The sequence below is a fragment of the Vulpes vulpes genome, chromosome 11 (genome assembly GCF_048418805.1).
Source record: "Vulpes vulpes isolate BD-2025 chromosome 11, VulVul3, whole genome shotgun sequence".
NCBI lineage: Eukaryota > Metazoa > Chordata > Mammalia > Carnivora > Canidae > Vulpes > Vulpes vulpes.
In genome coordinates, this window is record NC_132790.1 from 87,534,179 (window position 1) to 87,546,549 (window position 12,371).

The following is a 12,371-nucleotide window of genomic DNA, read 5'->3' on the forward strand; positions in this document are numbered from 1 at the left end:
TACCCATATGTTGTGTTTGTTTATATTGTCACATTTAAAAAGGTGTTTTACAAACTTAATTACTCTGAGTTATGTTCATCAGAAATGATCATTCTTAATGGATAAGAACAGTGGCTTGAATAATATAAAATGTAGTTTTCCCAAATCATGTGTATTTGTAATATTTTTCTATATCCAATGGATGTTTTCTAAAAGTATTATAAGTATTCTATTTGGATTATTTATCTTTGAAATGTGATACTTTGAAACTCTTTTTCTGTGTGTGTTTAATTTTCCAAGTACTGACACAGTAAGTACATCCACTTGATGGCAATATGTGATTTTTTTTATAAAACCTAAACGTAACAGAAATTTAAAGCAGTGTTCTACTGATTTTTAAAAAGTGATTCAGTGTTTGTTTCATATTTCTTGGTGGTTTGAAAAAGATTTGTTTTTGCATTTTACCATAGTTCATTATGTTGCACATTGGATTTGAAACTTCAAAACTATTGAAATTAAGTTTTACATGTTCAAACTGAGATACGTAACTTGTATCTGCCTTATCAGGTCAAACTTGGAACATAATCTATTTGAGCTTAGTTCAGTAGTGTTTATTTTGTGGTAGCAAATAAACTCAATACTGTGTGTTTTACCTTGGTTACCAAAAGATTTCATCAGTTTTCTTCAAACTTACCTAAGTACGTGATAGGTAGAATAAAACTGTTCACAATTGTGGATTAAAATGCCATAATTATAAGCACACTTGGGTGGCTCAGTTGGTTAAGCATCTAACTTTTGATTTCAGCTCAGGTTGTGATCTCACGGTTGTGGGATATAGCCCTTTATCAAGCTTCATGCTGGGCATGGAACCTGCTTGAAAGTCTCTCTCTCCCTCTCCCTCTGCCTCTCCCCTCTTCTTAAAAATAAATAAATAAGAAAAATGCCATAATTGCAGGTGGATATCTGATGAATAAGAGTATTATCAATCAATGATATCTGATGAATAAGAGTATTATCAATCTGATTAATAATAATATATTGATAAAAACAGAATATTTTACCTATTTATAATAGGTTGTTTCAATAGCATGATTTTGACTTATTACCACTGATTACCTCTCCTTAAACTTCTTTTTTTTGGCCTTTGTGTCAGTTCTATTCTATTCTATTCTATTCTGTATTTATTTGAGAGTAAGCAGGCACATGCATGAGCAGAGGTGTAGGGGCAGAGGAAGAGGAAGAGAGACAACCAGACTCCTCACTGAATGCAGAGCCAAGGTAGGGCTCAGTCTCATGACCCTAAGATCATCACCCTGAGCTGAAATCAAGAGTTAGATGCCTACCCAATTGAGACACCCGGGCGCCCCACAGTAATACTAAATTTTTAATTCTGTTCTTCCCTGGTTTTGCCTCCTCTGATTTTTCTCAGCAGTATTAGGAATCCCTATCAGCTCTTTTAATTTCTCAGTTTTTCAGACCCTCTTATAAAGTCCATTTAACATGTTTCACCTATAATCAGTGTATAGGAGACTTCTAAGTTTTCATTCTCTGCCTTAACTTCTCTTTACTCTCATTCCCATTGTTTCCCTACTCAGGGTCTCTGTCCCAAGCAATCTGTTTCATGGCTCCTTTTTTTCCCCTAACATCTTTATTTGAAGTACAATTCACATACCATAAAATTAACCCATGTAAAGTGTACAATTTGATTGTATTTAGTATATCTACAGAGTTGTGTAGCTATTATTACCTTCTAAATTTCAAACATTTTCGTCATCATCATGAAAAATAATCTTTATCTGTTAGCAGTCACTTCTCATTTTCTCCCTTCTCTCTCCTCCTATCCCCTAGCCCTAGGCAACTACTAATCTGCTTTCTGTCACTATAGATTTTTTTAAAGATTTTATTTATTTATTTAAGAGAGAGAGTGAGGGAGAGCACAGAGGGAGAGTAAAGGGGAGAAGCAAACTCCTGACTCAGCAGAGAGCCAGACATGGGGCTCAATCTTAGGACCCCAGAATCATGACTGAGCTATCCAGACAGTTTATAGACTATCACTATGGATTTGCTTATTCTAGACATTTTATATAAATGGAACTAAATAATACACAATATTTTGTGACTGGTTTCTTTCACTTAACATAGTGTTTTCAAGGCTCATCCATATTATAACAAGTATCTTTATTGTTAGATATTCCATTATGTGGATATACACCACATTTTGCTTATCTACTTATCAGTTATAGGCATTGGTTTGTTTCCACTTTTGTTGGAGTATTATGAATGATGCAATTATAGAGACATATGTTTTCATTTTGTGGGGATATGCTAGGAGTAGAATTGCTGGGTCATATGGTAGCCTTATGTTTAACATTTTGAGGAACCATCACACTATTTTCCAAAGTGGCTGCATCATTTTACATTCCCACCACCAATGAATGAAATTTTCAATTTGGACAACCTCACCAGCTCCTGTTTTTTGGTTTTTTGGTTTTAAATATGCTTCATGCCCAGCATGCAGCCCAATGCAGAGCTAACACAATGCTGAGATCAAGACCTGAACTGAGATCAACAGTTGGACACTTAAAGACTGAGCCACCCAGGCACCCCCACCAGCCCTTGTTTTACTATGTCTGACTTTTTTATTATAACCATTCTCGTGAGTGAGGTATTTCATGACTTAGCCAGGAACTTTAGGAACCCCCACGACGGGCTCTTAGTTTCCTAGGTGGCTCATGGATAACTTCCAAGAGGGCTATAAATTACATGAAATTGCATGCAAAATTGTGAGTGTTTCCAATGTGTATTTATTTATTTATTTGTTTGTTTGTTTATTTATTTATTTATTTATTTCAATGTGTGTTCTAAAAAAAAATTTATTTATTTGGTACACCTGGGTGGCTCAAGCAGTTAAGCGTCTGCCTTCAGCCCAGGGTGTGATCCTGGATTCCCGGGATCAACTCCCACATTGGGCTCCCTGCATGGAGCCTGCTTCTCTCTCTCTGCCTGTGTCTCTGCCTCTTTCTCTCTCTCTCTCTCTGTGTGTGTCTCATGTTGAGAAATTTTTTTTTTTTTAAGATTTTATTTGAGAGAGAGCAAGCATGTGAGCAAGCAGGGGGCAGAGGGAGAGGGAGAGAATCTCAAGCAAATTCCCTGCAGAGCATGGAGACCAATGTGGCCCAATTCTACAACCCTGAGATCACAACCCAAGCTAAAACCAAGAGTCAAGACAATCAACTGAGTCATCCAGGCATCCCAACAATTTTTTAAAACATTTGCCTTTCTTAATTCCTCAAAGGGATTTATGATACAGAAAAGGCTAATAAACACTGAATCTTCAAAATGTGCTCTATATTTTGAATTCAGCTTCTGTCTAATCTAGTTTTATCAGAAGTGGTTCTGTATCACCGGTGTCAGTCATCTAGAAGCATGGTAAAAATGTCGATTACTGAGCATTTTCCTATACCTATTGAATCAGAATACTTGGAGGGTGAGATCAGAGAAATTTGCATTTTAGACAAATGCTCCATTAGTAATAATATTAAGATTTATCAAGTACTTACTGGGAGCCAGGTGCTCTTTTAAGTTCTTTATATATTAATTTATTTATTCTTCACAGCAACCCAAAAAGAGAGTACAGTTTTTCTCTGTTTACTGCTGATGAAAATAAGGATAAGAGAAAAGTTATTACTTTATATTCTTATAGCTAGTCATTTGCCAAAATTGGTCTTCATATTAAGAAGTCTGGCCTCGTATCTCAGGCACTTATTTAACCGTTATATAAACTCAACTGTCTTTTAGAAATCATTCTTAGGCATTTAAGTGGTTGAGAACCACTGCCCTAGCCTGTTAACTCTAAGTTAAAATACTTTTTTCTAGTTTGTTACTTCTCACCTCCAAACTTAATAACTCACTCTTAGAAAGCCTTCCATGACTTAGACATGCTCTTCCTTTCTCTGCTGGGTGTGTATCTAGCTTGTATAGTATTTGCTTATTAGTATAGTCTGTTGAATATCTGTTTCAATATAATTCTTTTTTCCTCAACTGGACATCAAATTTCTCAGTGGCAGGTGCCTCACCTTCTTTCTTCTATCTCTTTACTCTACTTGATTTTTAGACAGTAAGAATTCGCTATCTAAATGTTAACTGAATAGGAGAAATGGTAACAGACTAACCCTTTTAGTACCCTAAGGAGGTTAGGGTGTCAGATTTTGACAACATTTCACTGGAATGGTTGAATGAGATAATGCTGCATTACTGAGAGAGTTGTCTGATATCAGGAAAGGACCTCAAATATTAGACAGAGAACTATTTTTCTAATTGACAGTTGAATTTGCTGGTTAAGATTGTAAAATGGAGGACATTGAAAATAAGAGTAGCATGATCATATGAAAATGTGGAAATTATACTGTAGTCTTTAAAACTTTTCTTAGAACCTGACTGAAATTCTTTTTGTTATCATTTAGATTAACAATTTATGCTATCTATGTCAAGAAAAACAGATTTTTGTAAGTAAGAAAAACTGATCAGAGCAGCACAACATTACAGTAGAAACAAGTGGGTTTAAAAGTCTAAGTTTGCTATACAAATAAAGTACTAAAAAAAATAATAAAGTACTAAACTTTGAAGGACATGCCTTTCTAAATAATATTTTTCTCTTTCAGAGTGATCTTGGAAAAAGAAGGGCCTCGTTCCTTGTTCAGAGGATTAGGTCCCAATTTAGTGGGGGTGGCCCCTTCCAGGTAAAAAGAACTTTTTTTAAGTTAAGCAAAATTGTGGCAATCTTTCTTGTTTCAAGCTTAATGATGGAAGATGCTGAAGAGAAGTCAAGGTGGTAAGGATAAAGCCACCATGGTATAAAAAACAGGTATCAATAACCATTTACAAGGATGAACAGTTTGCCCTGTGCAGAGGTGCAAAGGACCTCTTAGTGAAATCATTGTGAAGCAGTTTTTGTACCAAGTTCAGAAGGCAAAGAACCAGCAGCAAGAAGGAGGAATATCTAGATCTCTAGAATAACACTATATTTTGGCTAACAGGACAAACTAAACAGAATAATTTCATTCCCTATTTAAAAAGCCAAAAGAGCTTTAGTACATTTTTATCATTTTTCTCTCATACCTTTTTATCTTAGATATACTTCTTCCATAATAAAATACAGTAGAGTTCCCATTCAGAATGAAAATGGCTCTCTGTATCCCATGTACTAGATACATGTCTCATTTATTGGGTTTCAACTTTCTTTGGGCTCTTTTTTCTTAAAAAAAAAAAAAAATTGTCTTGGGCAGCCCTGGTGGCTTAGCGGTTTAGCACTCCCTTGAGCCCAGGGCATTATCCTGGAGACCCGGGATCGAGTCCCATGTTGGGCTCCCTGCATGGAACCTGCTTCTCCCTCTGCCTCTCTCTCTATCTCTCTCTCTCTAATAAATAAATAAAATCTTTTTTTAAAAAAAATTGTCTTGGGATACCTGGGTGGCTCATTTGGTTAAGCATCAGCCTCTTGGTTTCAGCTCAGGTCATGATATCAGGGTCATGAGATGGAGCCTGGCCTGGGGTTCCCTGCTCAGCTTGGAGTCTGCTCCAGATTCTTTTTCCCTCCTCCTCCCCCACTTGTGTGCTCATGCTCATGCGCACAGATAAAGAAAGAAAGAAAGAAAGAAAGAAAGAAAGAAAGAAAGAAAGAAAGAAAGAAAGAGAAAGAAAGAGAAAGAAAGAAAGAAAGAAAAGAAAAGAAAAGAAAGAAACAGACTTTAAAAAATTTATTCTTACTGTAGAAACTAAATAAAATACATAGCATAAAGGTTGACATTCCATCTTAAACACATCAGCTCACATACGCCTTCACACAGGCACTAGATATTCTTCTCTGCACAGATAATTGTCACTAATAAAACAGTTTGGTGTATATAGTCTTACGTAATTTTTTGGCTTATGTATGTAAAATGCATAATATGTATACTTATTATCATTACATTAATTTAATCATATTAAAATATTTCACCAAATTTGTTTGGAGCCTTTTCCATCAAAATATGTAGGGTTTTTTTTAATCATATTGTAAGACTATTCTATCATAAAAGCATTTCCTTAGTGATAAACCTTTAGATTTATTTCTACATTTTGTCTGTTGAAAACAGTAGTTTTGTGAACAAAGTTATACTTTTATCTTTGAGTACTTAAGCAAGTGCATTTCTTTAGAATAGTTATAATAGAATTGAATCTGTAAAAAAGACTATATATACATTTGAAATTAATGAATATTGTTCTGTTGCCTTTTTTTTCCTGAAAAGGCATCCTGTATTTTTATTCTCAAGTGGTGAATTAGTTCCTCTTTATCCACATACTACTCATGTTGGTTACTATTCATGTCTTTTAATACTTGCCAAATAGACTAAAACATGATTTTCATTGTGAGTTGTGTGTGTGTGTTTTTTTTTTTTTTTTTAAGATTTTATTTATTTGTTAGAGAATGAGCAAGAGTGGGGCAAGGGGCAGGGTCAGAAGGAGAGGGAGAAGCTGACTCCCTGCTGAGCAGGGAGCCTGGGTGCAGGGCTCGACCCCAGGACCCAAGATCACAGCCTGACCCGAAGGCAGACACTTAACCAACTGAGCCACACAAGTGCCTCGATTTTCACTGTTAGTATACATTTGTTTAATTTGGGGTGCAGCTACACCCTCCTTCATGTAATGATTTGCCATTTATAGATCTCTTCTGTGAATTACCTATATATATTTCTTTCCTGTCTTCTCTTTGAAAGGTCTTTCTTATTTCTAGGATTGCACTGTTTATTCCTCCTCACGATATGTCATCATTAAATGTATTCTGTTTTTCTTGCTCATAAAGTAGAATGTTTATTTTGAATTATATTAACTTGCCATTTTTCTTCAGCACATTAAAAAAGGCACAACAGTGAAACTATATCCTTATTTTACTTGTTTGCCTGTTACATTCCTTACTGCACAGATAACCAGGGTTGCTGGGAAATAACAGGATTTGATATAGCAAGCAACTAATACAAAGCCTGGAAGGCTGAACGATGAGGTGATTGGGATGCATGAAATCATAGTCAACAAGTTAAGAGGGGGAAATATTTACAGATTTAGTGGAACATTTACAAAAATAGAAGACATGACCTGATGGGGCTGATTTCTTTTGGAATTATTTTGTCTGTTCAGGATACTGTGAACCACTCCATGCATAATACAGATATAGTATCTCAAATTTGTTTAGCATACTTTGATTAATTGGGTCAGTTCTACCACTCTCTCCCCACTTAAAAAAAAAAGTATGTTTTAAGTGTATATATGTAATATACATATTATATATTAACATTAATGTTTTTATATTAATAACTAATCATATATTTAACCATTTTTAAGTGCTTGTACCATATTTACTCAAGTATGTTTAATTTAACCTTACCATTACATAAGCCTTCCAGCCTTATTCATATGTTTCCAAGCATCAAAATCTTACACATACTTTTTGTTTTAATTGGTGAATTAAAAGTATTGAGTTAGGGTGGGTGGTAGGTGGGTTGTTTGTTGTTGTTGGAGGTTGCTTTACACTTGAACTGTACGCTGAAGTTTGTCTTTTAATGAGTCAATGCAAAACATATTTCCAGAATCTTCATGGAAGAAATCATGTAAATTAACCTTATGTTACACGAGAATGTCGCTAAGAGTTTGTTTTCAGATTTCTCTAAAATTATAAAGATAATTTACTTGTTTAAATCTTATGAATTATGCAACATGCTTATTGATAAAATTTAAATCTTTATTTTAGAGCAATATACTTTGCTGCTTATTCAAACTGCAAGGAAAAGTTGAATGGTATATTTGATCCGGACTCTACCCAGGTACACATGATTTCAGCTGCAATGGCAGGTATGAATATATAATATTAAAAAGCAAAACATTTTCCAAAACTTAGAAGCTTAAGTTATGATTTTACAATATGCAGTTAAGTCCATTAATGTGCTTTTCATTGATAAGCATCAACAAACATTCTTATATTTATTAGTATGCAGTAAATTTGATCAGGAGATATACTTAAAATCTGTTATCAGTTGGCATTTTTATAATCAAGGGTTTGTTATAGCATACAGGTAATAAAATATTTACATTGTCTTGTGTAGTCCACTGAATAGTCAGTGGTCACTTTTAACAGTTTAAAGAATCCAACCATAATTACTCTATAAATAAGTTATGGAGCTGTAATTTACTCTTCTCTCCTCAATTTCTGTTAGTGCCTTTTCCCTTTTTGCTGCATGTTTTGGCTTCTGTCTGAAATGTGCCGGCAGTTCTTGGTAAAGTATTCATTTTGTCCTGTGCTCAAATGCTGAAATTTTTGTGATGTATTATTGATAACTGAGAGTTACTGTAATGTATGTATTTTTGAAAAATATGTTTAGATTCCATATAAATCAATTAGATAGTACTTGAAATTTAGGCACTGGCTATGTGTACATGCTTGCTATAGAAATGTTTTCCAAGGACGCTTCTGTCATCATTGTTGAGCATATATGATTCTGAATTAAAGCAACTAGTTCTGGGCCTCTGTACTGCCTTAAAGATAAACTAGGAATTGATTTGACCAGTCTGGTTCTGGAATCATTTGTTGCAATGCGTGTTAGACAAAGCCATGACCTTTGGTTCATTCTCTGCAGTTTTCTGAGATGTGTTGTATATTTGACCATACCTCACATTTGCAAATTATGCTATGACTATAAAGCAAATTATTACTACTTTCATCAACTGTTGAGCAATAAATTGTCAATTACATGTTTAATAATGAGTGCCTTAAACTGTTAACCATTTTCTGTTTAGAAATAAATTGGATCAATTTGAACCACATACTTTAACGAACTAAGTGTAAGTTGGAAATAACTAATTTCTGAAAGGTCAATAGCTGTATAATCTACAATATACCTCACAAATTATTTTCAAGGGTTTTTATGTTTGGTAACTGTTGACTGACTCATTGAAGTTTTAAAGATAAAAGGTAAAAACCTTAGAGTCAAGGTGGTGAAATACCGTTATGTACCCATGAGGAAAGATCTTGGGCAAGTTAGGTAATTCATGCGAGCATCTCTTACCTTATCTTTGGAATATAGGTGGCTCTACAAAGATTTGGATTTTGAGATTTAGTTCTTTAGTACTGTAGAGATCATCTAATTACAACTAGAATTTTTTTTAAATATACTTTTTTTAGACATTGAGTACAGATGATTTTTCCTCTACAAATTTGAGTGGGTATAAGGTAAAAATTAGTGGCCAATTCCAAACTATATAACTGCTATATTGGGATCTTTAAGAATATATTTCTGGATTACCCGTGTTTATTTTGTTTTTTTAACCCCAGAAAATTATTAAAGAAATGTTAAGCTTTCTTTTTTTATTTTGGAAGACTTGAAGTCAAGAAAGTAGATGAGCAGTCATTTTTAGTTAAGGATAGTTGATAGATATTCAGTAATGCAAATTTAGGGTTTTAGAATATCTTAATTCCCAATGGAACATCTTTTTTCATTAGAATATCTCATCGGAGTTTATTACTATTTATGTATCATGTTGCAGAGAATTTCAGTGGAATTGTCATTTTACGCTTTTTTCTCAAATGTGTACAAATGTCAACTCTGTTTTTATCTATATGTTGATACTATTTTCCAACTTGAATTCCTTGAATTTTTGTAAATTGATGGTCTTATCATTGTTCAGAGATTATTGCACTATATACTTATTATGTAATTTGAAAATACTTCTTCCATTTGTTTGCAGTTACATTTTTCTAAGAATTATGCTTTCAGAGCTTTCTTGCACTAGTCATGAGCATTAACACTTAGCTTTGCAGTTTTTATACATAACTACATGGTTGGTTAAAACTGAATGATCCCATGCAAAGTCATGAAGGTAGCCTTTTGCCCCCCTTCATTCTTGAAATAATCTAGACCGGATTGTTCTGGATTTTCTTCAGGATCATTTTTAGAAGTCTTCTAAATATGAATTGGGGGTGCAAAGTTCTTAGAGGGAGTCATGTGAAAAATCGTCTTTTAACGGGCTATTAAAAAAATGCTAACCTTGTCACTTTAGTATCAAAAAGTACAGTGAAATAGACTGTTTAATGAAACTGCCTGCAAGATTTTGCCACCTCAGACAACACATTAAGGACTAACAGATCTTGTACGTAATTTTTATTCCAAGTAGCCAGTTGATTTTGCATTTTATCTATATGAACTCAAGTGTTTAGGTAGTAAAACTTTTTTCTCAGAATGACAGTTTATTTAAAGTGGATCTTATTTTGGTTTGTTGTAGTGTTTTAGGGCAATACTATAAGAATTTATAAACCTAAATTTAGAGGAAAAATTATTTCCTGTTATAAGACTATTTAATAAAAATTAAGTAATGTTGACTCTGTTTTACCTGCTTTTTTTTTCTTTTTCCTTCCCTACATGTAACCTTTGTTAGACTGAGAGTATTTGTTTTGTTGAGGGTATTTGTATGTTTTGTATGTTTTGGTTTAAATGAACTTGGATATCCCTCTCTATATACCTATTTTTTTTTTTATACAAGTGTGTATACAAAAAAATAGTATGGTTTCTTTATAGTAATTCCCAGTTTTCAAAAGTTTTTATCTAGAATATACAGACTTTTATATACAACATTATAGATTTAAATGAAAAGAATTCTGGTTTTTATTAGATTATATATTCAGATAGTTATTGCTTAATTTTTAAAATACCAATAATGTAATCATTTAACATTTACTACATACCTAGCGGGTTTTATTTGCTTATGGCATTCACTGTTACTTTTCAGTAATACAGTAATTCAGGATACATTTTTCTATTTGACTTAAAGTTTATTACTAAAGGTTAAGTTTTTACTCGTTAAAGAGAAAGTTTATTCTTGCCTATATAAAATATATTTTTTGATATTTTATTTGTCCATGGCAGTGTATTCAGCCAAATGGATGGCTGGACTGATGTTTTGTGTGTTTGTATATAAACATTCTTCCTGTTTTTTGTTTTGTAGAACACAAGAAATTAAATACAAAATAATCAAAATACTCCATAAAAATGGATGTGCAATATTATTGGCCATAGTGCAAAGGTGAAAGGTACTATTGTAGCAACATATATTTTATTTAAAACAATTATAAATAATTACAAAATGTTACTCAAATATTCTGGTTTTTTTTTTTAAGATTTACTAAGACAAAACAGATTTACCAAATAAGCTGATAAAGTATAGAAAATTTTATTTCACCTCTGATCATGGTAGATCATAATGATTAGGAAAATGGGATATGATAATCCCTTCTAAATATTTTCTTAGATTCCCCATTGACAAGGTTAGCATTTTTTTTTCTTTAAGGCAAAATTCGTCTTTTAGGTAAGTATTGGACTCTGAAACTGCTGCAGATGGCAGAAATTTCAGTACTCGGTGCATTTAAAAAAAAAAACAAACATTATCACCCATTCTGATATTCCTTTTTGTTTTTAAACTTAAAATTTTCAAAAAAGGTAGATCTCACAGTAAATATTTCTGAAATCCTTCCAATGGGATTCATTTTGTACACATGTTTCTGATGAGGTCACTGCTTGTTGTTATGATACAGAAAAGCCTGTGTCTATTTTAGGCATTTACTGTACATTTCTCCCGAGAAAAGAGTGAGATCGTGTCATCTCATGCTCCCCATCCGCAGGTCACTTCCTGTAGAAATATGGACTAACTTAAACCTCGTGAGTACTGATCTGAGCATCTCTTGCAGCCTCTAGTTATAAGAAACACACCCTGGGAATTTATAATAGCTGTGGAAGTAATAGAAAGCGGGAAATGAACTTTGATTTCCTGAATGTGTGTGCGTTCTGAGTATTTTATAAAACTTTTAATTCTAATCCCTTTAGAATATTCCTTCTAGAAGGAAGAATGGGGTAACTTTTCAGTCATTGTGTAATAAAAGCCTGGGGTCTTCAGCTTGGCCATAATAGCCTTGACCTCGAAAGAATTTGATGACAATATTTAAGATATACATAGTATAAATGGTATCATATCATCCTACAGCTTTTAGGGAAAATAGTAGTTCTTTTTGCTTAGCATAACATACTTTAAAAGTCTAATACAGTACTTTCCATTCTCTTGTCTGTTGATTCTTAGCTTTCTACTTTCTTGCAAAAACGATCTTAACACCTACCATTACTTTCCAATAAATGCAGGATAAGAATATATGGGATATAAGCTGTTTTAGTTTATTTATTTATTTTATTTTTTAGTTTTAATGTATTTCTCTTAGGAGGTTAGGTGGGCTTTGTTCTTAACAGAATTTGATGAAATAAAAAGTACTGAAAATGCAATACTACAGGTATCACTCACTTAATGAAATAGACATTTTCAGC

The 12,371-nt window shown here is 33.3% G+C and overlaps 1 protein-coding gene across 1 annotated transcript in view; it reads left to right on the top strand.

The window, feature by feature from the left end:
• Positions 1-12,371, top strand: part of SLC25A36 (solute carrier family 25 member 36) — a 36,873-nt gene that overhangs the window by 12,704 nt on the left and 11,798 nt on the right. Inside the window, exons 3-4 of the mRNA XM_072726988.1 lie at positions 4,641-4,718; positions 7,763-7,863. Coding sequence (XP_072583089.1) covers positions 4,641-4,718; positions 7,763-7,863 — 179 coding nt within the window. The remainder of the gene's footprint in view (positions 1-4,640; positions 4,719-7,762; positions 7,864-12,371) is intronic.